General features: G+C 49.5%; 1 protein-coding gene across 1 annotated transcript in view; it reads left to right on the forward strand.

The window, feature by feature from the left end:
* alpk2 (alpha-kinase 2) overlaps positions 1-27,299 on the forward strand; it is a 115,009-nt gene extending 87,710 nt beyond the window's left edge. Inside the window, exon 11 of the mRNA XM_072497346.1 lies at positions 26,144-27,299. Within this exon, the coding sequence (XP_072353447.1) occupies positions 26,144-26,417 (274 nt within the window). The 3' untranslated portion in view covers positions 26,418-27,299. The remainder of the gene's footprint in view (positions 1-26,143) is intronic.
* Positions 27,300-27,839: the final 540 nt, after the last annotated feature.

Here is a 27,839-nt window from a genome sequence, read left to right on the forward strand (position 1 = left end):
ACATTGGATTCCTCCCGTACATGTCAGTTTTCCAGATCCTTCATGTATTTTCTTGCTCAAATACCCCCCAAACAAGCCCCCCTTCCCCCTCCCCCCCCCCCCCACCCAAGACATCCACCACTCTCCCCCCCCCCCCCCCCCCCCCCCCCCGGGTTGCTGCTGCTGACCGACCTTCATCTAACGCTCCGCAAGATAGTCTAGGAACGGTTGCCACCGCCTGTAGAATCCCTGCGCAAACCCTCTCAAGGCGAACTTAATCCTCTCCAACTTGATAAACCCTGCCATATCATTTATCCAGGCCTCCACGCTGGGGGGCTTCGCCTCCTTCCACATTAGTAAGATCCTTCGCCGGGCTACTAGGGACGCAAAGGCCAGAATGCCGGCCTCTTTCGCCTCCTGCACACCCGGCTCGTCCACTACTCCAAATAGTGCTAGCCCCCAGCTTGGCTTGACCCGGACTTTCACCACCTTAGATACTGTTCCCGCCACTCCCCTCCAGAACCCCTCCAGTGCCGGGCATGACCAAAACATATGGACATGGTTTGCCGGACTTCCTGAGCACCTCCCACATCTGTCCTCTACCTCAAAGAACCTACTCAGCCTCGCCCCGTCATGTGCGCTCTATGAACCACCTTAAATTGTATCAGGCTAAACCTGGCACATGAGGAAGAGGAATTAACCCTACTTAGGGCATCAGCCCATACCCCCTCCTCAATCTCCTCCCCCAGCTCCTCCTCCCATTTACCCATCAGCTCCTCTACCAACGCCTCCCCCTCTTCTTTCATCTCCTGGTATATCGCCGACACCTTGCCCTCTCCGACCCATACACCCGAGATCACCCTGTCTTCAATCTCCTGTGCCGGGAGCAACGGGAATTCCCTCACCTGTCGCCTCACAAACGCCCTCACCTGCATGTATCTGAAAGCATTTCCCGGGGGTAGCCCAAACTTCTCCTCCAGTGCCCCTAGGCTCGCAAGCGTCCCATCAATGAACAGGTCCCCCATTCTTCTAATCCCTGCTCGATGCCAGCTCTGAAACCCCCCCGTCCATCCAGCCTCGGACAAACTGATGGTTACCCCTGATTGGGGACCACACCGAGGCTCCCGTCGCACCCCTGTGTCGTCTCCACTGGCCCCAGATCTTTAGCGTTGCCGCCACCACCGGACTCGTGGTGTACCTTGTCGGCGAGAGGGGTAGCGGTGCCGTCACCAGCACCCCCAGGCTCGTTTCTTTGCAGGACTCCATCTCCAACCTCTTCCATGCCGTCCCTTCTCCCTACATCACCCACTTACGGATCATCGCCACATTTGCTGCCCAGTAGTAGCCACCCAGATTCGGCAACGCCAACCCTACTGCGCTCCAGAAACCCTCTCCTAACCCTCGGGGTCTTATTCGCCCACACAAAACCCATAATACTCCTGCCTACCCTCTTAAAAAAGGCCTCGGTGATTACAATTGGAAGGCACTGGAACACAAAAAGAAACCTCGGGAGGACCACCATTTTGACCGAGTGCACTCTACCCGCTAGCGAGAGCGGCAACATGTCCCATCGTTTGAAGTCCTCCTCCATCTGCTCCACCAGCCTCATCAGATTAAGTTTATGTAGGGCCCCCCCAACTCCTAGCTATTTGGATCGCCAAGTACCGAAAGCTCCTTTCCGCCCTCCTCAACGGTAGATCGCCTATCCCCCTTTCTTGGTCTCCTGACTGTACTACAAAAAGCTCACTCTTCCCTACATTAAGCTTATAGCCCGAAAAATCCCCAAACTCCCTTCGAGTCTGCATGACCTCCACCATCCCCTCCACTGGATCCGCCCCATACAGCAACAGGTTGTCTGCATAAAGCGACTCGATGCTCCTCTCCCCCTCGGACCACCCCCCTCCATTTCCTAGACTCCCTGAATGACATGGCCAAGGGTTCAATGCTAATGCAAACAGCAGGGGGGACAGGGGGCACACCTGCCTCGTCCCACGATACAGCCGAAAATACTCCGACCTCCGCCGATTCGTCACCACACTCGCCACCGGAGCTCTGTATAGGAGCTTAACACAACTAATAAACCCTCCCTCGAACCCAAACCTCCGCAGCACTTCCCAGAGGTGCTCCCACTCTACTCGGTCAAAGGCCTTCTCCGCATCCATAGCCGCCACTATCTCCGCCTCTCCCTCCACCGATGGCATCATTATCACGTTTAGGAGCCGCCGCACATTAGTGTTTAATTCCCTGCCCTTTACAAATCCCGTCTGGTCCTCGTGAATCAGCCGCGGGACACAGTCCTCGATCCTCGTAGCCAGCACTTTTGCCAGCAACTTAGCATCCACGTTGAGGAGCGAGATCGGCCTGTACGACCCACATCCAACCGCCACAACGGGCGTTGGTCCCTCTCCTCTCCCAACTCCAGTTACACCCAGTGCGGGGCGTGATCTGAAATGGCTATGGCCGAATACTCCGTTCCCTCCACTTTCGGGATCAGCGCCCTGCCCAGAGCAAAGAAATCTATCCGGGAGTAGGCTTTGTGCACGTGGGAGAAAAAATAAAATTCCCTGGCCTGCGGCCTGGCAAACCTCCACGGATCCACTCCCCCCATCTGGTCCATAAAACCCCTAAGCACCTTGGCCGCAGCCGGCCTCTTTCCGGTTCTAGATCTGGAGCGATCCAGTGCTGGGTCCAACACCGTATTAAAATCTCCACCCATTATCAAGCTTCCTACCTCCAGATCCGGAATGCGCCCCAACATACGCTTCATGAATCCAGCATCATCCCAATTCGGGGCGTATACATATACCAATACCACCCATGTCCCCTGCAACTTACCGCTCACCATCACGTATCGACCTCCATTGTCCACTACGATATTCTTGGCCTCAAACGACACCCGCTTCCCCACCAATATTGCCACCCCTTTGTTCTTCGCAGCCAGCCCCAAATGGAATACCTGTCCTACCCATCCCTTTCTTAACGTGACCTGATCCGCCACCTTCAAATGTGTCTCCTGGAGCATGACCATGTCTGCCTTCAGTCCCTTTAAGTGCGCGAACACTCGGGCTCTCTTTACCGGCCCATTCAGGCCCCTCACATTCCACGTTATCAGCCGGATTGGGGGGCCTCCCCCCACCCCCTGCCGACTAGCCATCCCCTTTTCTAGGCCAGTCCCGTGCCCGCGCCGCCCTCACCCTCCAGTCCCCCAGACGGGGGACACCCGCCCCGACCACCTCTTCTGTGTCCAATTCCCACTCGGCCAGTGCAGCAGCAACCCTGTTTCCCCCCCCCCCTCCCCCCCCCTCTCCCCCCCCCGTTAGACCCATGTCTAGCTCTTTTGCTCCCCCATAGCACTCCCGTAAGTCAGCTGATTCCTGCTGACCCCGGCTTCCCCCGCCATCCCATTGACCCCCCCCCCCCCCCCATGTGGGAATCCCCCAATCAGTGTGCACTCCTCCATTCCCCCCCCCCTCCGTCCTTCCCTAGCGCGGGAAAAAGCCCGTGCTTTCCTAAGCCTGCCCCCCCCCCCCCTCTGGCGCAGCTCCTGTCGCGGCCTTGTCTCATTTCCCCCATCCCCGAGCCTCCCCTCCCTCCAGCACCGGCGCCCACCGTCTCGCACAATCTTCTCACCCGGTCCCTTTCCCCATCCCCACCCATCACCCAACCCGTGGAACATTTCCTGCACGTGATTAACACCCTGTGTACAACAAACACGAACATCCCCCCCCCCCTCACAAACCCTCAGTTTGAGTCCAACTTTTCAGTTTGGATAAAGGTCCAAGCCTCCTCAGGCGTTTCAAAATAGTGCTGTTGATCCTTGAATATGACCCACAATCGAGCTGGCTGCAGCATTCCGAATCTCACTCCCTTCCGATGCAGCACCGCCTTGGCCCGGTTGAAACCCGCTCTCCTCTTTGCTACCTCCGTGCTCCAGTCCGGGTAGATTCAGGGAGACCCAGGATCCGAAGATTCTTTCTCCTCGACCCGTCAAAAAATTCCCGTTGGGGCTCCTCTGGAGAGCCCGAAAGTCCGTAATCGCGGGAGCTGCCGAATCGTGCGGCTTAGCTCCGCATCGCCGCAACCGGAAGTCCGCTCCTAGGCAGTGTTATTGACCAACATGATATGCTGCAAATGGTCCCATACCAGCTATGCATTGAGGGAGTTCCCATATGTTTCAGAGTTGGCATGCGGCTCCCATGAGTCATGATGTCAAACCACATCATTGGTGAAATTATAAAACTTACATCAAAGAAGAGAAAATATGGCAATTCTTCTTTTCTGCCGTGGAAATTCACATGTCTGGGAAGTAATGGCAGGTGTCAAAAATATACAACAGTACCCGATAGTGTGTTTTCTTTCCAAGATCAGACAGCTACAGGCCAGCTCAGCATCACCCCAGTGTTGATAGAAAATATCTCCCATTCAAACTAACAAAATTGCTCTAGGATGCATACAGTTAGCTGCAGTATGAAGTGATACAGACAGAAAGCACGGACATACCAGGGCTTCCACAACAGGAACATAAATACCAAAGTGATGCATCGTATAAGGAACTATCGATTGCTATAGCTCTCTTTTGTTAAAAAAAGATGAGACAAGGTAGGATGCTTTGTTCAAATGTTTCTCATTGTTACAATCTCCATAGAGAACAGAATTAGCGAAAGAATGACACATCTAGATTTCACATTTTAAAGCATTTGCCGTATCAAATGACTAAAAACACAATTGACTAGACACCATTTTCTTTTGGAGGCAACTTATACTTTAACCTGTAGAAGTAAACGATTCCTTATAACATATTACACATTGTATTTTTCACGGAATTATAGTTCTTTTAGCAAACAGTTTACAGTTACTCCTATCTTCCAATGGATTGCTCCCTTTTAACTTTCCCAACCAGATAACTTCTAATCCCAGAACTATCTCTCGCTGTGAGGATTACACTAGATTTCTTTCTCTAGCTCCAAGCTCGGCCAATCTTCCAGCATTCTTTAGTGCTTCATGAACTTGGTCAGAGTGTGAACACCCATTCACATTCTACATGGTGAACAATAGAGTCAGTATTTTCTCTGCTTAATATGCAGGCCTAACTCGTTCTAGCTCTTGCTTTATACTTCTCAGTTGGCTGTGAACCACACAGACAAAACTGCAACTTTGCTGACTTTCATTGATATTCATGGATTTTTTTTTTTACAAACATTTTATTGAGGTATTTATGGTTTTATAACAGTGACAGAAGAAACAGTGTACATACAATTATAAACATAGTGCAAAAGCCGTCTTCCTCTCTCACAGGTTCCATCTTTTCTAACCCCTTACTCTACATTAAACTAGCCCCACTGACGCCCCCCCCCCACCCCGCCCTCTGCTGATGGTTAATTTTCCCTAAAGAAGTCGACGAACGGCTGCCACCTCCGAGTGAACCTGAATATTGACCCTCTCAAGGCAAACTTGATTTTCTCTAGACAGAGAAAGCTAGCCATGTCTGATAGCCTGGTCTCCGACTTCAGGGGCTTTGAGTCCCTCCAAGTTAATAGTATCCATCTCTGGGCTACCAGAGAGGCAAAGATTAGAACGTCTGCTTCTTTCTCCTCCTGGATTCCCGGGTCTTCCGACACCCCGAAAATCTCCACCTCTGAACTCGGTGCCCCCCTTGTTTTCAACACCTTGGACATGACATCCGCAAACCCCTGCCAGAATCCCTTAAGCTTCGGGCATACCCAGAAATTATGAACATGGTTCGCTGGTCCTCCCGCACATCTTGCGCACCTGTCTTCCACCCCAAAGAACCTACTCATCCGGGCCACTGTCAATTGAGCCCGGTGAACAACCTTAAACTGTATCAGGCTGAGCCTGGCACATGTTTTTTTAAAAATATATATTTTATTGAAAATTTTTTCTAAACAACATTTTTCCCTCTTACAAAACAAACGGAACGATGACAAAATAGAAATTTTTAACAATACACAAGTAACAAAACCCCATTATCTATTGACCTATACTAAACTAAACCCCCCCCCCCCCCCATCCCCCCCCCCCCTTCCCCCTGGGTTGCTGCTGCTGGTCATCTGTCTTCCCTCTAACGTTCCCTTAGGTAGTCGAGAAATGGCTGCCACCGCCTGGTGAACCCTTGAGCCGATCCTCTCAGGGCAAACTTTATCTGCTCCAGTTTAATAAACCCCGCCATATCGTTTACCCAGGCCTCCAGTCCGGGGGGTTTTGCCTCCTTCCACATAAGTAGGATCCTGCGCCGGGCTACTAGGGACGCAAAGGCCACGACATCGGCCTCTTTCGCCTCCTGCACTCCCAGCTCTTCCGCAACTCCAAATAGAGCTAACCCCCACCTTGGTTTGACCCGGGCATTCACCACCTGTGAGATCACTCCCGTCACTCCCTTCCAATACCCTTCCAGTGCCGGGCACGCCCAAAACATATGTGCGTGGTTTGCCGGGCTCCCGCCACACCTCCCACATTTGTCCTCCACTCCAAAGAACCTGCTCAATCTTGCTCCCGTTATGTGTGCTCTATGTAGCACCTTAAATTGAATCAGGCTAAGCCTGGCGCATGAGGAAGAGGAATTTACCCTGCTTAGGGCATCAGCCCACATACCCTCCCCTATCTCCTCCCCTAATTCTTCTTCCCACTTTCTTTTTAGTTCGCCCACCGACTCCTCCCCCTCTTCCCTCATCTCTCTATAAATCTCTGACACCTTGCCCTCTCCGACCCACACCCCTGAAAGCACCCTGTCCTGTATCCCCTGTGCCGGGAGCAACGGAAATTCCCTCACCTGTTTTCTAGTAAACGCCCTCACCTGCATATATCGCAAGAAATTTCCCCGGGACAACTTATACTTTTCCTCCAATGCGCCCAAGCTCGCAAAAGTCCCATCTATAAATAAATCTCCCACCTTCCTAATTCCCAACTGGTACCAGCTCTGAAATCCTCCATCCATTCTTCCTGGGGCGAACCTATGGTTGTTCCTAATAGGGGACCCCACCAGGGCTCCCCGCACCCCTCTCTGTCGCCTCCACTGTCCCCAGATATTCAGTGTTGCCGCCACCACCGGGTTCGTGGTAAACTTTTTAGGTGAGAACGGTAGCGGCGCCGTCACCAGCGCCTCTAAACTCGTCCCTTTACAGGACTTTCTCTCCAGTCTTTTCCACGCCGCTCCCTCACCCTCCATCATCCATCTACGTATCATTGCCACATTGGCGGCCCAATAATAATCTCCCAAGTTCGGTAGTGCCAGTCCTCCTCTATCCCTACTACGCTGAAGGAACGCCCTCCTTACTCTCGGAACTTTCCCTGCCCACACAAAGCTCGTGATGCTCCTATCTATTTTATTAAAAAAGGTCCTGGTGATTAATATAGGGAGACATTGAAATACAAATAAGAACCTCGGGAGGACCATCATCTTAATTGCTTACACCCTGCCCGCCAGCGATAAGGGCTGCATGTCCCACCTCTTGAAGTCCTCCTCCATTTGTTCTGCCAGCCGTGTCAAATTAAGTCTGTGCAAGGTTCCCCAGCTCCTAGCGATCTGAATCCCCAGATATCGGAAGTTTCTTTCCACTTTCCTTAGCGGTAAGCCTTCTATCTCTCTACTCTAGTCCCCTGGATGTATCACAAATAATTCACTCTTCCCCATGTTTAGCCTATACCCCGAGAATTCCCCGAACCTCCTCAAAATTCGCATAACCTCTATCATCCCCCCGCTGGGTCCGACACGTATAACAATAGGTCATCCGCGTATAACGAGACTCGATGTTCTTCTCCCCCTCTAATCACCCCTCTCCGTTTCCTGGAGTCTCTCAACGCCATGGCCAGAGGTTCAATTGCCAACGCAAACAACAATGGAGACAGCGGGCATCCCTGTCTTGTTCCCCTATATAATCGGAAATACTCCGATCTATGTCGACCTGTAACTACGCTTGCCGTTGGTGCCCCATAAAGAAGTCTAACCCAGCGAATAAACCCGTTCCCAAACCCAAACCTCCTTAACACTTCCGATAAATACTCCCATTCCACCCTATCAAATGCCTTCTCTGCGTCCATTGCCGCCACTATCTCTGCCTCCCCCTCCACTGGGGGCATCATTATCACCCCTAATAGTCGTCGCACGTTAACATTCAGTTGTCTCCCTTTTACGAACCCTGTCTGGTCTTCGTGCACCACCCCCGGGACACAGTCCTCTATCCTTTATGCCAGTACCTTTGCCAGCAACTTGGCGTCCACGTTCAACAATGAAATAGGTCTATAGGACCCGCACTGCAACGGATCTTTATCCCTCTTCAAAATTAGCGATATCGTCGCCTCCGACATCGTCGGGGGTAAAGTCCCCCCTTCCCTGGCCTCATTGAACGTCCTCGCCATCAACGGGGCCAACAAGTCCACATATTTTCTGTAGTATTCCACCGGGAACCCGTCCGGCCCCGGAGCCTTCCCTGCTTGCATGCTTCCCAGTCCCTTAATAACCTCATCCACCTCAATCGGTGCCCCCAGGCCTGCCACCTCCTGCTCCTCCACTTTCGGGAACCTCAATTGGTCCAGGAACTGCCGCATCCCCTCCTCTCCCTCTGCGGGCTGAGACCTATACACTTCCTCATAGAAGGTCTTGAACACCTCGTTTATCTTTCCTGCCCTTCGCACCGTGTCTCCCCTTTCATCCCTAATTCCTCCTATCTCCCTCGCTGCTGCCCTCTTTCGCAGTTGGTGCGCCAACAGGCGACTAGCCTTTTCCCCATATTCGTACCTCCTCCCCTGTGCCTTCCTCCACAGTACCTCCGCCTTTCTGGTGGTCAGAAGGTCAAACTCGGTCTGGAGTCGTCTCCTCTCCCTGTACAGCTCCTCCTCTGGGGTCTCTGCAAATTCCCTGTCCACCCTTAAAATTTCCCCCAGTAATCTATCCCTTTACTTGGCCTCTGTTTTCCTTTTGTGGGCCCCAATAGAGATCAGCTCTCCTCTGACCACCGCTTTTAGAGCTTCCCAGACCACTCCCACAGGGACCTCGCCGTCGTCATTGACCTCCAGGTATCTCTCAATACACCCCCTCACTCTTGCACACACTCCCTCATCCGCCATCAGTCCCACATCTAATCGCCAGAGTGTTATCTGCTCCCGGTCCTCTCAAACCTCCAGGTCCACCCAATGTGGGGCATGATCCGAAACCGCTATGGCTGAGTATTCAGCTTCTTCCACCCTAGAGATCAACGACCTTCCTAAAACAAAAAAACACTTTATGGACATGGGAGAAGAAGGAATACTCCCTAGCCCTAGGTCTAAGAAATCGCCATGGATCCACTCCCCCCATTTGGTCCATAAACCCCTTAAGTACCTTGGCCGCTGCCGGCCTTCTTCCGGTCCTTGAGCTGGATCTATCTAGCCCCGGGTCCAGCACCGTATTGAAGTCCCCTCCTAAAATCAAATTTCCTGCCTCCAGGCCCGGTATACGCCCCAGCATCCGTCTCATGAATCCCGCATCGTCCCAATTTGGGGCATACACATTAACCAACACGACCTCCATTCCCTCCAGCCTACCACTCACCATTACATGTCTACCTCCGCTATCTGCTACGATGTTCTTTGCTTCAAATGCTACCCGTTTCCCCACCAAAATGGCCACCCCTCTGTTCTTTGCGTCCAGTCCTGAGTGGAACACCTGTCCCACCCATCCTTTCCTAAGCCTAACTTGGTCCGCCACCTTTAGTTGCGTCTCTTGGAGCATAGCCACGTCTGCCCTTAGTCCTTTCAAATGCGCGAGCGCTCAGGCCCTTTTTATCGGTCCATTCAGGCCTCTCACGTTCCACGTGATCAGCCTCACTAGGGGGCTACCTGCCCCCCTCCCGTGTCGACTAGCCATTACCTTCTCTAGGCCAGTCCCATATCCTGCCTCCGCGCTCCCGCTCGCTGCCCCAGTGTCGCACACCGTCCCCGACCACCCACTCTTTAGCCATTCCCTTTTGGATTTCCGCAGCAGCAACCCAGTTGTCCCCTCCTCCCCCCCCCCTTATCTAGCTTGATTGCTCCCCCCATATCACTTCCGTAAGTCAGCTGACTTCAACTGACCCCGGCTACTCCTGCTCACTCCTCGACCTCCCCGTGTGGGGAACTCCCTTGCGCCTGTCTTCCCGCCTTATTCTTTCTGGCGCGGGAACACCCCTTTACCTGACCCGCCTCTTATGGCGCAGCTCCCTTTCCCCTCCCCCTCCCCTTCCCCATTCTCCGACTATGTCCCGTCTTTCCCCCCTCACCGGCGCCCACATTTCCCCAGTGTCTCCCCCATTCCCTGTTTACTTCTCTATTAACTTTCATCATAACATTAACAAAAACAATAACAATAACAATTCCCTGCAGCATCAGTCCCTCAGTTCCGGTCCAGTTTCTCTTCTTTGATGAAGGACCCTGCTTCCTCCGCCGTCTCGAAGTAATAGTGTCTCTCCTGATACGTGACCCATAGTCTTGCCGGCTGCAGCATCCCAAACTTCACCTTCCTTTTGTGCAAAACCTCTTTGGTTCGGTTGAAGCTCGCCCTCCTTCTCGCCACCTCCGCACTCCAATCCTGGTATATCCGTACCACCGCATTCTCCCATCTGCTACTCCGCACCTTTTTAGCCCATCTCAGGACCTCTTCTCTGTCCTTAAGGCGGTAGAATCGCACGATTATCGCCCTCGGTGGTTCTCCCGCTTTTGGTCTTCTCGCCGGGATCCGACCTGCCCACTCCAGCTCCATGGGGCCCGCAGGGGCCTCAGCACCCATCAGTGAGCTCAGCATCTTACTTGCGTACGCTCCACAGTCCACTCCTTCCACACCCTCAGGGAGACCTAGTATCCTAAGGTTCTTCCTTCGCGCTCCGTTTTCAAGGGCCTTGATCCTTTCAGCACACTTTTTATGAAGTGCCTCGTGCGTCTGAGTCTGAACCGCCAGGCCCAGGACCTCGTCCTCAATACCTGACACCTTCTGCTCCACCACGCGGAGCTCAGTCTCCTGGGTCATTAAAGTCTCCTTAAGCCCTTCAATTGCCTGTAGCATCGGGGTCAGTACCTCCTTCTTCAGCAGGTCCACGCAACGTCTCACGACCTCGTCCTGCTCAGGCCCCCATGTCGCCTGCGATTTCTCCGCCACCATTTTGTTTTCCTCTCCCTCTGACCTTATAGTCGAAGATTCTTCAGGCTGCAGCCGCCGCCGCCGGTTTTTTCTTCCGTCGTTCGGGGGGACTCCCTTCCCACACACCCCACACCGGGTTACTCGGCCGAAAAAATCCCCGTTGGGGCTCTTAAAAGAGCCCGAAGGTCCGTCGGAGCTGGAGCCGCCGAAACGTGCGGCTAGCTCATCCTCACCGCAACCGGAAGTCCAGCCTGGCACATGTTGTGGACACGCTGACCCTACTCAACGCACCGCCCAGAGACCATCCTCTAACTCTCCAGCTAACTCCTCTTCCCACTTGCATTTCAGCTCCTCGGTCTGTGTTTCCTCTGACCCCATAAGCTCCTTATAAATGTCCAAAACCTTCCCTTCTCCCACCCACACTCTGCAAAACACCCTGTCCTGTATCCCCCTTGGTGGTAGGAGCGGGAAGGTTGAGACCTGCCTGCATAGGAAGACCCGCACCTGCAGGTACCTAAATTCATTCCCTCCCGTCAGTTCAAACTTCACCTCCAGTTCCCTCAAGCTAGGAAAGCTCCCCCTCTATAAACATATCCCCATCCTCTCGATCCCTGCTCTCTGCCATCTCCAAAACCCTCCATCTAACCTCCCCGGGGCAAACCGGTGATTATTGCAAATTGGGGACCAGACCGATGCTCCCTCTGCTCCCACATGTCTCCTCCATTGCCCCCAGACTCTCAGGGCCACGACCACTACGGGGCTGGCGGAGTATCGTGCCGGCGGGAAGGCAGAGGTGCCGTTACCAACGGCCCAAACTAGTGCCCTTACAACATGCCGCCTCTACACACTGACACCCCCTCCCCCCCCCACCACCACCCACTTCCTAATCATGGCTATTTTCACCGCCCAGTAAAAATTACTAAAGTTCGGAAGTGCCAGCCCGCCCTCCCCCCAGCTGCGCTGCAACATCCCCTTTTTAACTCGCGAGGTCTTACCCGCCCATACAAAGCCCGAGATCACCTTGTTGACCCATTTAAAAAAGGACCGAGGAATAAAGATGGGGAGGCACTGAAACACAAACAGGAATCTCGGGAGGACCATCATTTTCACTATCTGCACCCTGCCAGCTAATGACAACGGGAGCGCGTCCCAACTTCGAAAATCCTCTTTCATTTGGTCCACTAGTTGGGCCAGATTTAGCTTGTGCAGCCGTTCCCATTCCCGCACCATCTGGATGCCGAGGTACCAAAAGCTTCCCCCTACTTCTCTAAATGGCAGCTCTCTCCTTCCCCCTTGCCTGGATCGCGAACATCTCGCTTTTCCCATGTTCAATTTGTAGCCCAAAAACTGGCCCAAATCCCCGAGAATCCCCATAATTTCTTCCATTCCTTCCAATGGGTCCGACACATATAAGAGCAGATCGTCCGCGTATAGCAAGACTCTTGTGTTCCACACAACCCCCCCGGACCAGTTCCTTCTAGCCCTTTGAGGCTCTCAACACAATTGCCAGCGGTTCTATGGCCAGTGCGAACAACAGCAGGGAGAGGGGGCATCACTGCCTCGTCTCCCGGTGCAGCCTAAAATAACCGGATGTCAGCCTGTTCGTCCGACCACTTGCCACGGACGCCTGATACAGCCTGACCCAGTCAATGAAGCCCCACCCAAATCCAAACCGCCCAAATACCTCCCACAGATAACCCCATTCCACCCGGTCAAATACCTTCTCTGCGTAATCTGGGGGCAATGGAGGAGATATAAGAGAGTGGAGGGAGCATCGGTTTGTACCCCGATTTATAATAATCATCGGTTTGTACCGGGTAGCCTAGATGGTGGGTTCCGGAGATGGCAACGGGCAGGAATTAGGTGGATGGGGAATCTATTTTTAGATGGGAGCTTTCTCAGCTTGCAAGCCTTGGAGGATAAATTTGAATTGCCAGCAGGGAACAGGTTTAGGTATTTGCAGGTGCGAGACTTCCTGAGAAAACAGGTTCCGGCCTTTCCGCTGCTGCCGCCACGGGGGATACAGAATAGAGTAGTTTCCAGTACCTGAGTGGGGGAGGGGAAGGTTTCAGATATTTACCAGGAGTTTTCGGAGGCGGAGGAAACTCCAGTGGAGGAGCTTAAGGGCAAGTGGGAGGACGAGCTAGGAGGAGAGATAGAGGCGGGTCTATGGGCGGATGCCCTAAGCAGGGTTAATACCTCCTCATCATGTGCCAAGCATAGCCTGATACAATTTAAGGTAGTCCACCGGGCACACATGACAGTGGCTAGGATGAGTAAGTTTTTCGGGGTAGAGGACAGGTGTGTGAGGTGCGCGAGAATCCCAGCAAATCATGTCCACATGTTTTGGGCATGCCCGAAGCTTAGAGGGTTTTGGCAGGGTTTTGCTAAAAACACGGGTGGTGCCGAGTCCGGAGGTAGCGATCTTTGGAGTGTCGGAAGAGCCGGGAGTTCAGGGGGCGAAAGAGGCTGACGTCTTGGCCTTTGCCTCCCTGGTAGCCCCGAGGTGGATCTTATTAATGTGGAGGGACTTGAAGCCCCCGAGTGTAGAGACCTGGGTTAGTGACATGGCTGGGTTTCTCAGTCTCGAGAAGATAAAGTTCGCCTTAAGAGGGTCAATGGTAGGGGTCATCCGGAGGTGGCAGCCGTTCGTCGACTTTCTCGGGGAAAATTAAAAAGTCAGCAGATGCAGATGTAACTCCCAAGGTGGAGGGAGGGGGGGAGAGGGCCGGATTGTCGTTTTATGGTTGGGGTGTGTGAAGATTGGGACGGGGGGGAAATGTTTATTATATCATATTGATGTCATTGTTAATATTATTATAAACATTTTCAAATACCTTAATAAAAATATATATATATTTTTTTAATGCCTTCTCTGCGTCCATTGCGACCACTACCTCTAGATCCCTACCCTTTGGGGGCATCATGATAACATTCAACAGCCTTCTTGCGTTGGCCGCCAACTGCCTTCCCTTAACAAATCCCATCCAGTCCTCCCCATTCACGTCTGGAACGCTGTCTTCAATCCTTGAGGACAAGATCTTAGCCAACAATTTGGCATCTACATTTAGTAGGGAGATCGGTCTGCAGGACCCGCATAACTCCGGGTCCTTATCCCGCTTCAGGATCAATGAGATAGTAGCCTGTGACATCGTCAGGGGAAGCCCTCCTCTCTCCCTTGCCTCATTAAATGTCCTCATCTGTAGTGACCCCAGCATCCCAGAGAACTTTTTGTAAAACTCCACGGGGTACCCATCCGGTCCCGGGGCTTTACCCGGCTGCATGACCTTCAGCCCATCTGCTATCCCTTCCAACCCGATCAGGGCCCCAGCCCTTCTACCAAGTCTTCATCAACCTTCGGGAACTTCAGACCCCCCTAAGAATTGCCTCATCCCCTCCGCCCAGCTGGGGGTTCCGACTCATACAGCCTGCTGTAGAATTCCTCGAACACCTTATTGACCTCAGCTGAATTTCCGACCAGGTTCCCATCCCTGTCCCTTACTTACCCAATCTCCCTCGCCTCCTCCCGCTTTCTAAGCTGCTGTGCAAGCATTCTACTTGCCTTCTCCCCATATTCATAGATCGCCTCCCTTGCCTTCCTCAGCTGCTCACTGCCTTCCCTGTAGTTAACAAGCCAAACTCCGCCTGTAGCCTCTGTCGTTCCGTAGTTCCCTTAGAAGCCCTGCCTCTGGGGTCTCCGCATACCTCCTGTCGACCTGTAATATTTCCTTTATCAGTCTCTGCTCTATCTGCCTTCTGCCTGTGGGCCCGTATCGAGATCAGCTCCCGTCTAACCATCGCCTTCAGCACCTCCCAGACCACTGCAGCTGAAACTTCCCCAGTGTCGTTGACTTCCAAATAATTCTGGATACATTTTGTCAGCTGCCCATACACCTCCTCATCAGCTAAAAGTCCCACGTCCAGCCTCCAGTGCGCTGGCTACCCTCCCTGCTCATCTGTAGGGCAACCCAGTGCGGGGCATGATCCGAGATCGTGATTGCTGAATACTTAGTGTCCACTACCCTCGTCAGTAAAGCCCTATATAGGATTTTAAAAAGTCAATCCGGGAGTACACTTTATGCACGTGCGAGTAGAAGGAAATCTCCTTCACTCTCGGCCGCCCAAATCTCCATGGGTCCACCCCCCCACCTCCTCCGGCACCCTGCCTGTCCTTGAGCTAGATCGGTCTAGCCCAGAGTCAATGACTGTGTTAAAGTGCCCCCCCCCCCCCCCCCTGACCAGTTTATGCAAATCCAGGTCTGGGATCTTCCCCAACATCCTCCTTATGAACTCCACATCATCCCAATGCGGCCTGTACACATTCACAAGCACCACCGGAAGCCCCTTCAGCTTCCCACTGACCATTATGTACCGACCCCCCACGTCCGCAACTATTCTTCCCGCTTCGAATAACACTCGCTTATTAATCAGGACTGCGACCTCTCTAGCCTTAGAGTCCAGCCCCGAGTGGAAAACCTGTCCAACCCATCCCTTCCTTAGTCTGACCTGGTCAGTTACTCTAAGGTGCGTTTCCTGCAACATTGCCACGTCCGCCTTCAGTCCCCTCAAATCCGCGAACATGCGTGCCCTCTTAACCAGCCCATTTATCCCTCTTAGGTTCCATGTGATCAGCCTGGTTGGGGGGCTTCTCGCCCTTCCCCCCCCCCGCCGATCAGCCATCACTTTTCTTGGGCCAGTCTCCAGTTCGCTCCCCTCGCATCTGCAGGCCCGCCCCCAGGCAGCCCGCACCCCCAACCTCCTTATTGTCCCACAGCAAAAGTCCCTCCCCGTCAGCAGAACATTTCCCCCCCCAGTAACAGCACTATATACACAGTCCCCTTCAACAAGCATACCATCTGCTCACCCCCCACTGTGCTTCTGTGAGTTAGCCTGCCCAGCTAGCTTGGTGGCCCCCGCCCATGGCGCCAGACATTTTCCCACTTTTTGATCCCTCCCCCCTCTCCCCACCGCTCGGACACACATATGCAAACATAAACAACCCCAACCCAATTGCCCAAAAGAAACACAAAGAAAATCAGAAAGAAGATCCAACATCTAACATTCACACCTTCATCCCCCATCAGTGCAAATGCAAATTTTAACTCAAGCAGCTCGTCCCCTGATCCCAAATCAATACAGAAAGCATTACAAGTAATGTCTAAAGAGAAAAACTTTTCTTTCTTTTTAAAAATATAACAAAAAAGAAACAAAAAAAAAACATGAACACTGCAGCAAAGTTCAGTCCAAATGCCTTTTCTTCCAGCGAAGTCCATTGCTTCCTCGGGTGAATCGAAATAGAAATGTTGTTCTTCGTGAGTAACCCAAAGATGGGCCGGATACAGTAGTCCAAACTTTAACTTCTTCTTAAAAAGGGTCGATTTTATCTGGTTGAACCCTGCTCTTCTCCTGGCCACGTCCGCTCTCAGATCCTGATATATACGCAGGACGCTGTTCTCCTATTTACAGTTCCGTGTCTGCCTGGCCCATGGTAAAATACACTCCTTGTCCAGGTACCTGTGGAATCTCACCACCATTGCTCTCGGGGGGTCACCCACACGTGGCTTCCTCGCTAACGCTCTGTGCGTCCTGTCCACCTCCAAGGGTCGGGAGAACGTCCCATCCCCCATTACCTACTCAAACATAGCCGCTATGTATGCCCCTGTGTCCGTTCCTTCGGATCCCTCCGGGAAACCCACGATTCTCAGGTTCTGCCAGTGGGACCTGTTCTCTAGGTCTTCCACTTTCTCCTGGAGACTTTTCTGCTGGCATCCCCACCTCCAACTCCACTGCTGTTTGGTGTTCCTCCTGCTCAGTCAGTGACTCCTCCACTTTCTGGATCTCCCGATCTTGAGCATCCAGTCTGAGTTCCAGCCGCGCAACCGACTACTTAATCGGGTCCAAGCAGTCCTGTTTCTGCTTGGCGAAGCCCTTCTGTATAAACTGCATCAACTGCTCCGTCCACCGCTGTGTTGTCGAGCCAGGACTCCGGTCGTCCGCCATGCTTTCTCCCGTTGCAGCCTCAGCCCAAGCCCTCTCCGTTCGCCTATTTCTTCCTTTGTGAGCATTCCTGGTCCGCTTCTCCATGCACCGATGTAGGATTCCTCATCACAGTTGCATTCAACATCAATTTTCCACTTCAGATCTGACAAAAAATCGGGGGAAAGGTCCAAAGTTCCGACCCGAGCAGAAGTCAACAAATGTGCGACCTACTCCTTCATAGCCGCCACCGGAAGTTTCTGATATTTATGGATTTTAAGGAAGCCTGTAACCTGATCTCAAATTGCTTCCTCAACTCTCTTCCCCATGGCAATGAGAAATAAATTAGCTTTCGATATCATAAAAATTGCTAATTAAGTTATCTTTAATCTCAACTCCCTTTCATCTTGTAAGTAAAATGATAGTTTGCAGCTGTTTTCAACTTGATATCTTTCACACATTTCTGGCACTTTGGGAGACTCACGATCTATTTGTTGTAAGCCTGGAAACAGCTGTCATTGCCCCCAAGTGTAAATATAAATGTAAATCGGTGAAAAGTGATTTGTTTCAACTGTTCAAACTTGATGTAGGTTGGGTTGGTTTCTTACAAGCATTCTGGAATTGTTGGTAGTGTGCTTCTGGGATTAACTCGTAGGCACTCAGGATGGCAGCCTTGGTCTGTTCCTAATTCAGAGACACAGCAGGCAGCAACATGAGGTCGACCTTGGGCTGTGCCTGACAGCTGCCCTTGAATTAAAAATGTCCAAATATCTGACGGCCTTTGTAGATGTCCTCTATTTTCTCAAAAGTGGCACAAAAAAAAAAGCCCCTACATCACTCTCTTCAAATTTGGGAATTAATCATGCGTAGTGAGGGCTTCAGAGAATTGCTCCGGTTTGGCCGGATGAGGGGTTCAACTGGATATGGACACATTTTCCCTTGCGGCATTCAATTGTGACCTCTCTCTTCCTGTGAGCTGCAAGCTCCACCAATTTTCGGAGCTAGAATTATCTTTCCCCTTCCTGTTCCCTTGCTCTCTCTTTCTCTTTCTTTTTCCTCCTCCTGGAGTTCTAGCTGTAACTTCAGCTTTCACACCTTGAAATTACCTAGGGGAGGGGATTCAGAGTCATGATTGAACTGTACATCTAACTGCCCCACTGGTAATGTGAGATCCAAACGTTTTGTCAACAACTAGATCAGTTCACTGCTTTTGATGTTGTTGAGCAATTTTTACTATCTTGTCAGCTGCAGCTTTCAATTGTTCTGTCCAGCAAGAATTCAACATTTAATTCTCCTTGCTGAACAAACATCTGGCCATCAAACGTGATGATATTCATAGTCTTTGGGGAAAGGAATTTATTGTGATAAGTTACTTGTGTTTTAAGATTTGTGCCAGCTAGTGAGTTTTCCGTTAGCTTCCCATTGGCTCTTTTATATTAAATTTGGCTCATCTCTTAACTTGAATTCTAGTTAAATTCAAATTGGGTTTTTCCCAAACTTGAGCTCCCTATTTCTGTTACTGACAGGATCAGGATAATTTAAAACACCCATAATTTCTCCCCTCTCCTCCAGACCATAACTAGAAAGATTTTTTAAACTTTTTAATCTCCCCCTTTAGAAGAGGTGGTACATTTTCCTCAACCAGTCGGTCTTGGAGTGATCCAATCCTCTATTAATAACCCCACAGCCACCTTGAGATAGGGTTAAATCAGAGGGTTAGTTTATTTTACACACACTCAAAAGGCAGGAAGAGGGTTCACAATATTTCCAACCCCATTGCCCTTTTTTTGCATTCACACAATAAAGTATGGATAAGGGAAAGAAAGAAAGGAGCAAAGACCACAGACAAAATAAGAATGATTGTTTCTCATGAGTCACGAGTCCCGAATCATAACAACATAAGAACATAAGAACTAGGAACAGGAGTAGGCCATCTGGCCCCTCGAGCCTGCTCCGCCATTCAATGAGATCATGGCTGATCTTTGTGGACCAGCTCCACTCTCCGGCACGTACACCATATCCCCGAATCCCTTTATTCTTTAGAAAGGTATCTATCTTTTTCTTAAAAACGGTTAAAGAAGGAGCCTCAACTGCTTCACTGGGCAAGGAATTCCAGAGATTCACAACCCTTTGGGTGAAGAAGTTCCTCCTAAATCAAAAGCCCAATGGTATATTCCTTCAGGGGGGTTAGCAGGTTGAAGCTGATGCGGGGTCATCCACATCTCCAATTGTGCTGACGTCCAAAATAGGAGAAACATGGAGAGATGAATTAGTCAAGGTGTAGGCTCTGGTACAGAAGTTCAGAACTTCCAGCAGAAAACAGTGTAGATGAGGGCCAGGCAATTTAAATCTGTACAGAGCCCTGGTTCTGCTGATGTTTTGTTGATGGAAGATGGCAAACTACCTCCTTGACTTTCTCAAGACAATATTACAGGTTCTAGCAGCTTTGGGGTGGGGGTTGATCATATGACATAGTGGGTACCGGAGCAATAGGTCAGAAAGTGGAAAAATAGATCAGAAGGTGAAAACATTGAGGGAGAACGAGGGAATAGGGCCAGTATGGCTCTGAGAAAGCAGACAGGGAGGCGTGCTGAAAACAGCGGGACTGGTGGCCTGAAGTGCATATGTTTTAATGCAAGAAGTATAACAGGTAAGGCAGATGAACTTAGAGCTTGGTTTAGTACTTGGAACTATGGTGTTGTTGCCAATATGGTTGAGGGAAGGACAGGTTTGGCAGCTAAACATTCCAGGATTTAGATGTTTCAGGTGGGATAGAGGGGGATGTAAAAGGGGTGGAGGAGTTGCGATACTGGCTAGGGAGAATATCACAGCTGTACTGCGGGAGGACACCCCCGAGGGCAGCGTAGCTATATAGGTAGAGATCAGGAATAAGAAGGGTGCAGTCACAATGTTGGGGGTTTACTACAGGCCTCCCAACAGCCAGTGGGAGATAGAGGAGCAGATAGTTAGACAAATTTTGGAAAGGAGTAAAAACAACAGGGTTGTTGTGATGGGAGACTTTAACTTCCCCAATATTGACTGGGACTCACTTAATGCTAGGGGCTTGGACGGGGCAGAGTTTGTAAGGAGCATCCAGGAGAGCTTCTCAAAACAATATGTAGATAGTTCAACTAGGGAAGGGGCTGTACTGGACCTGGTATTGGGGAATGAGCCCGGCCAGGTGGTAGAAGTTTCAGGAGGGGAGCATTTCGAGAACAGTGACCACAATTCAGTAAGTTTTAAAGTGCTGGTGGACAAGGGTAAGAGTGGTCCTAGTGTGAATGTGCTAAATTGGGGGAAGGCTAATTATAACAATATTAGGTGGGAACTGAAGAACCTAGATTGGGGGCGGACGTTTGACGGTAAATCAACATGTGACATGTGGGAGGCTTTCAAATGTCAGTTGAAAGGAATTCAGGACCGGCATGTTCCTGTGTGGAAGAAGGATAAATATGGCAAATTTCGGGAACATTGGATAACGAGAGATATTGTAGGCCTCATCAAAAAGAAAAAGGAGGCATTTGTCAGGGCTAGAAGGCTGGGAACAGACAAAGCCTGTGTGGAATATAAGGAAAGTAGGAAGGAAGTTAAGCAAGGGGTTAGGAGGGCTAAAAGGGGTCACGGAAAGTCATTGGCAAGTAGGGTTAAGGAAAATCCCAAGGCTTTTTACATGTACATAAAAAGCAAGAGGGTAGCCAAGGAAAGGGTTGGTCCACTGAAGGCCAGGGTAGGGAATCTATGTGTGGAGCCAGAGGAAATGGGTGAGGTACTAAATGAATACTTTGCATCAGTATTCACCAAAGGGAAGGAATTGATGGATGTTGAGTCTGGAGAAGGGTGTGTAAATAGTCTGGGTCACATTGAGATCCAAAAAGACAAGGTGTTGAGCGTCTTGAAAAATATTAAGGTGGATAAGCCCCCAGGGCCTGATGGGATCTACTCCAGAATACTGAAAGAGGCAAGAGAGGAAAGTGCTGAGGCCTTGACAGAAATCTTTGGATCCTCACTGTCTTCAGGTGATGTCCCAGAGGACTGGAGAGTAGCCAATGTTGTTCCTTTATTTAAGAAGGGTAGCAAGGATAATCCAGGGAACGACAGGCCAGTGAGCCTTATGTCAGTGGTAGGGAAATTACTGGAGAGAATTCTTCGAGACAGGATCTACTCCCATTTGGAACAAGTGGACGTATTAGCAAGAGGCAGCACGGTTTTGTGAAGGGAAGGTCATGTCTCACTAACTTGATAGAGTTTTTCGAGGAGGTCACAAAGATGATTGATGCAGGCAGGACAGTGGCTGTTGTATATATGGACTTCAGTAAGGCCTTTGACAAGGTCCCTCATGGCAGACTGATACAAAAAGTGAAGTCACACGGGATCAGGGGTGAGCTGGCAAGATGGATACAGAACTGGCTAGGTCATAGAAGGCAGAGAGTAGCAATGGAAGGGTGCTTTTCTGATTGGAGGGCTGTGACTAGTGGTGTTCCGCAGGGATTAGTGCTGGGATCCTTGCTGTTCGTAGTATATACAGATGATTTGTAGGAAAATGTACCTGGTCTGATTAGTAAGTTTGCGGACGACACAAAAGTCGGTGGGATTGCGGATAGCGATGAGGACTGTCAGACGATAGAGCAGGATTCAGATTGTTTGGAGACTTGGGCGGAGAGATGGCAGATGGAGTTTAATCTGGACAAATGTGAGGTAATACATTTTGGAAGGTCTAATGCAGGTAGGGATTATACAGTGAATGGTAGAACCCTCAAGAGTATTGACAGTCAGAGAGATCTAGGTGTACAGGTCCACAGGTCACTGAAAGGGGCAACACAGGTGGAGAAGGTAGTCAAGTAGGCATACGGCATTCTTGCCTTCATTGGCCGGGGCATTGAGTATAAAAATTGGCAAGTCCTGTTGCAGCTGCATAGAACCTTAGTTATGCCACGCTTGGAGTATAGTGTACAATTCTGGTCGCCACACTACCAGAAGGATGTGGAGGCTTTAGAGAGGGTGCAGAAGAGATTTACCAGGATGTTGCCTGGTATGGAGGGCATTAGCTATGAGGAGCGGTTGAATAAACTCGGTTTGTTCTCACTGGAACGAAGGAGGTTGAGGGGCGACCTGACAGGTCTACAAAATTATGAGGGGCATAGACAGAGTGGATAGTCAGAGGCTTTTTCCCAGGGTAGAGGGGTCAATTACTAGGGGGCATAGGTTTAAGGTGCGAGGGGCAAGGTTTAGAGGAGATGCCCGAGGCACGTTTTTTACACAGAGGGTAGAGGGTGCCTGGAACTCGCTGCTGGAGGAGGTGGTGGAAGCAGGGACGATAGTGACGTTTTAGGGACATCTTGACAAATACATGAATTGGATGGGAATAAAGGGATCCGTACCCCGGAAGTGTAGAAGATTTTAGTTTAGGTGGGCAGCATGGTCGGCGCAGGCTTGGAGGGCCGAAGGGCCTGTTCCTGTGCTGTACTTTTCTTTGTTCTTTGTTTGTTTTTATAACTCTCACTTCTTCACTTTGGTTTGGACAAAGGATGTATGTTCCTGGTCTGGCTACTTCTTTTTTTTCCAATTAAGGGGTAATTTAGTGTGGCCAATCCACATACCCTGCACATCTTTGGGTTGTGGGCGTGAGACTCACACAGACACTGGGAGAATGTGCAAACTCCACAGGGACAGTGACCCGGGCCGGGATCAAACCCAGGGCAGCAGCGCCACCGTGCCTGCACTTGACAATACTTTCTCAGTCAAACAATCTGAACCTTCCTCGGATCACTAACAATTAAACCACCCAGGCTTTCTTTCAGGCAGATTCCAACACAGGTCACAAGCTTTCCTCACCTAACCTATATTTAAGAGTACAGTCCCAAACTCTGATAATCTTACAAACTAAAAGACATAATGTTTTAATTTTTAAAAAAATAATCTTTATTGTCACAAGTAGACTTACATTCACACTTATTGCTCTCTTTGGTGTTGTCTCTTAATTTGGCTCTGTTTAATTACGTTTGCTCGAGTCGCCAGGTACCTTTCGACACCGCCACAAGGTTCAGAACCGAATACTGATCAAAGACTCGATACACCAGTTAGTAAGTTCAAAAGCAATGCTCATTTATTTACACACAGTCAAATCTACTCATGCATAAAACTCTACAAACTAAACTACCACTATTACTAAAGCCTATACTTAGCTTCGGGTGCCCACTCAGTCAGAGGAACAATGGCCATTGCTCGGTTCAGAGGCTGCTGGGTTGAGCTGTTTACAGGATAGCAACTAGGAGTGTCTATCTCGTAATGTGCGTTGACTTCAAACTTACTTGGTCTGGCGTAGCTGCTAGGCTGGTTTCTCTTCGCTGAGAGCCAAGGCCAAAGAAGAAAGATTCTCTCTTGGGGAAGACTTTTTATACCTGAAAGGGCTTCGCGCACTTCTAGGTGGGCCTTGAACTTGACCTCAATTAATTGGGCCTTACCCAATCATTCTTATTGATCTTCCTCCAATAGAGGGGTGGGTTCCCTGGTTGCTGGCCATGTCCTAGGTGGCCGTTGGTTTGCTTTGTTTGAGTCTCCTCTGGCGCCGGGGTGTCTGCCTTAACATTGTTTATCTAAATGTTTCCCTTTTGTCCCCGAGATGGCTCATTAGTATGTAGATGGCTTAGCAGTTTCTGTCCTGTCTGAGAGCCAAGGCTCTAATCAAGACAGACCTTGCACCTGCTTGTTTTTCAGTATTGTCCAATTTTCCCTGCATTCTTTGCAAGTGTCCATTTTGTAATCGGGACGTATCCATCCCAGATGGCGACACACTGTAATAAAGTTGCTGTGAAAAGTCGCTATTCGCCACTTTAAGGTGCCTGTTCAGATACACTAAGGGAGAATTCAGAATGTCCAATTCACCTAACAGCGTGTCTTTCCGGACTTGTGGGAGGAAACCGGATGGAGGAAACCCACGCAGATACAGGGAGAACGTGCAGACTCAACACAGTGACTAAAGTCGGGAATCGAACCTGGGACCCTGGAGCTGTGAAGCGACAGTGCTACCCACTGTGCTACTGTTCTGCCCAAGAGACAATCCAGACTTAGGGTCTCCTACTAAGATGGCCTTGATGTTGCCAAGCACTGTATTATGGACTTTTGAAAAGTCAAGCATAACTACACAGCAAATGACAGCAGACTGTTTAATACATGCCTTTACAATCTGCAACATGGTTGGTACATATTGACTGTCAAAATGATTAGTGCATAGGTTAGTAGCATCCTTGAACATAGGATACTAATATTGTATAATTGAGGAAGGGCAGAACATCCTCCGGCGCCTGTTCAGGTACACAGAGGGAGAATTCAGAATGTCCATATTACCTAACACCACGCCTTTCGGGTCTCATGGGAGGAAACCGGAGCACCCAGAGGAAACCCACACAGACACGGGGAGAATGTGTAGACTCCGCACAGACAGTGACCCAAGCTGGGAATCGAACCTGAGACCCTGGCACTGTGAAGCAACAGTGCTAACCACCATGCTACCGTGCCGCCCAATTGCTACTTTCAAACCAAAAGACATTTGCTACTCTTATGATTACAAACCCCACAATTGTAACACCATAGACATTTTAACAAGGGGATACGGGTCCAGACTGGTGAAAATTAAATTTAACATTGATTCAGGAATGAGAAGGATATAAAGAAACTGCAAACTCTTCCTTTACTGCACCTCTTCTAGTCCTCAGGTCCAAGGGACAAGTCATCACTCAACATCCAGTGGGTGCACTTTAAGATCAGAAGAATAGTTTATTCAGCCACTTGAGCCTTCTCTGCCATTTAATAAGATCATGGATCTGACTTGTAGCCTTAATCCACTGTCCTGCTTGCCTGTCTGTCCCCATAACCCTTGATTTCATTGCCAATCAAAAATGTTACTGCCCACAATTTTGATCAGCTCAGGAAACAAGTAATGAAGTAACCTATTGCTCAATTTTTAATTGCCCAAGCAGCCCCCCTCCCCCCAACCACCCCCAATTTTGTTTCCACAAAATGAGGGACATTATCATGTTTGTTCTGGTACATGTCATAAATATATTGTTGGGTTCCTCCCACCGATCCTGAACCGCCACCATTTGGTATGCTGAAAACATACAGCACCGGGCTGCTAATTTAATAGCATTACTATCATGTGAATGAATGTACAATCATTTAGAAGGAATTGAGCAATGCAGTAAATTGGAATATCTGTTTTCTGTATCTCAGAAAGGCTTTTCACAATTGCGACAAACATTTCCCCAGAGGGTAAGCGATTTTGTGGAACATGTTAACGCAATTCCCAGCAATCCAATTTTCAGCAGCAACTAGAGGACAGATCATATGTTTTCTGAGACTTGGGAAGAAACAGACCGATTGTTGCACTCATTATTTATGGTTATGTGAATTTGGATTTTATTTTTTTTTTAATTAATTTGAATGTTTTTTAAGAGGAATGTTTAGAAATTAGTAGAAGAATTGGCAGGATTATTTTTCCCAGGTAGTAAAAAGTGAAAAATCCACTGAAGGCTAATCTGAATTTGTAAGGGTCAGGAATGTACAATTTTGATTTTTTATTTAGAAGGGGTGATGGCAAATTAAGAAAATGCTGACTCCACTTGTGCTGAAAAAACACTAAATGATACAAGTAGGCTTAAGGGAATTTCACTGCACTGACCAAGTCATGAAGTGACAAAGTGCAACAGTGCTACTTAGTGGTATATGTATGGTACTACATGACTGAAACTTCACGCTGTCACTGTTTGAAAGACAAAGTTTACTTGTGGCTCATTTTGATAAAGGCAACGTCTTTAGCGTTCAGTTTCACAAGATTTGGTGCCTTTACTAGGCGAACTATTGATGGAGTTACGCAATTCGTTTTTTTCCAAAGAAAACCTGAAAAATAGACCATGTCAAAGGGTAACTTTATCAGTAAGGAATTCTCTGCTCCTTTAGTTCTGGTATAAGGTTAGCACATGGAAGCCACAGCACCAATAAGTAGACCTGTCAATGGCTGTCTCCATTAAGAGGCCAGAGGCAAGACGGGTCAGCTGTATGTCTAATCTCCTTTTTATTATTTTCCAGATACAAAGGATTTAAAGGGAACTGCTCCATTTCCTTTATTGATCAGTTCAAAGCGCTTCATCAGTGTAATATGTACTGTAAAATGATGGGTTTGAAATCTCTGAAAGTCTCTCAACTTAAGCCCAAGAGGAATGCCTCAATGAAGACTCAAGCATCACAACCAATCCCTCGGTCTACAAAGAAAACTCCACTGAGTCCACAGAGCACAAGAAGAACCTTTTCTTCTCATGCAAAGAGCATATTTGGAGACAAAACCTCACAGAAACATCTATAATCCCTTGAAAGATTAATTTCTGCTGCCACATGAGCCTGTATCTTATTTGTGTTTCTTAGATGGTACTGCGTTGTCTACTATGAAGTTTTCTTTGTCAAACTTAACAATACAAGTGAAAATATACAAGTGTAAATTCATCAATCACAGGAGGCAATGAAGCCTGAAGGGAGCACAGGCGAAAAGAAATGTGCCACACCATTGTAGGATCCATGCTTTGTTCAAGCTTAGATTCCCAGGGAGCATGATATCAGGCAATGTACCCCCTCTAATACTAAGGCATAAAAGCTCAACGATGGAGATGTACATTAGCAAAGTACCACAATTTGAAAAGAAGCATGATGAAGTTCCCTATTACCTGCACTGTGTCATGTCAAGTCCAACCTCTCTCACTTCAGTGTTGCCTGTCTTGCACAGCTTTATGGTTTCTTCAGTGATCACTGCTCTGTTGAACTTTATTTTCTTGCTCCTTAGAGTCCCTAATATTGCAGGCTGCACACATACCCCTCCAGCATCCTCCTTACATTGCAGTAAAAGTCCATTGTGCCATCCCATTATATATATTTTTTCAAATTGTTGGAACTTCTCTTTCCCTCAGCCTTCCTGTCCTCTTACATGTTTTTAAATCTCAGACTTGGCTTCATCTAATTATTACTTCATGAGTTGTCTTCTCTCCTACTTTTATCCTGCTTTTTTGGTGCCCTGTAGTATGGAACTTGTTCATTCACCAATTTCTTAAAGTAAAAAAATGTCAATGCCAACTCTACCTGTGACTGAGTTTGAAATGAATGCAATGCTAATGTACGTTTCTCTGTCGATTTATTGTGGTGTTTTCCAGAAGCATATATTTTTTTTGCTATAAATGTTTTTTATTGGATTTTTGAACAGAGTATATTTTGCCATTATGTACACAGGATATGATATAAGTAGGCATCTGTTTGTGCCGGCGAGGCACTTCCGGAGGTCAATCCTCGAGAGGGTCTGGTGCCGGTGTTGCCCCTCGCTTCTCCCGGCTGGATTTCGCCACCGTTGTCTTCTCGTGCACGCTGCCGCTTCAGCCAGCCCTCCCATCCTCCGCCTGTATTCTCCTTTTTCTCTGTTCCTGTGGATGTAAGGTTGGTTAATGTTTCCGTGCCTCGTCCCCCCCCCCCCCCCCCCCGCCCCCCCACCCCCAGCCCCCATTCCCTCCCCCCGTCACCTACCTCCCTGGCTCTCCTCTATTGTTCCCTGTCTCTTCCCTCCTCCCACCCAACCCCCCCCCCCCCCCCCCCACCCCATGGTTCGCCTTTCCTTCCTCTTAGACTGAGTTGTGTTCCCCCCACCCCTCCCGGTCTATCTCCCCCTTTCATGCTTTGGCTGCTTTCCCTTGGTTCCTAAATACCTGGCTGTTCTTCTGCTTGTTTGTTGGCCACAAACACGTCTCGG

The sequence above is a fragment of the Scyliorhinus torazame genome, chromosome 3, assembly GCF_047496885.1.
Source record: "Scyliorhinus torazame isolate Kashiwa2021f chromosome 3, sScyTor2.1, whole genome shotgun sequence".
NCBI classification, from domain to species: domain Eukaryota; kingdom Metazoa; phylum Chordata; class Chondrichthyes; order Carcharhiniformes; family Scyliorhinidae; genus Scyliorhinus; species Scyliorhinus torazame.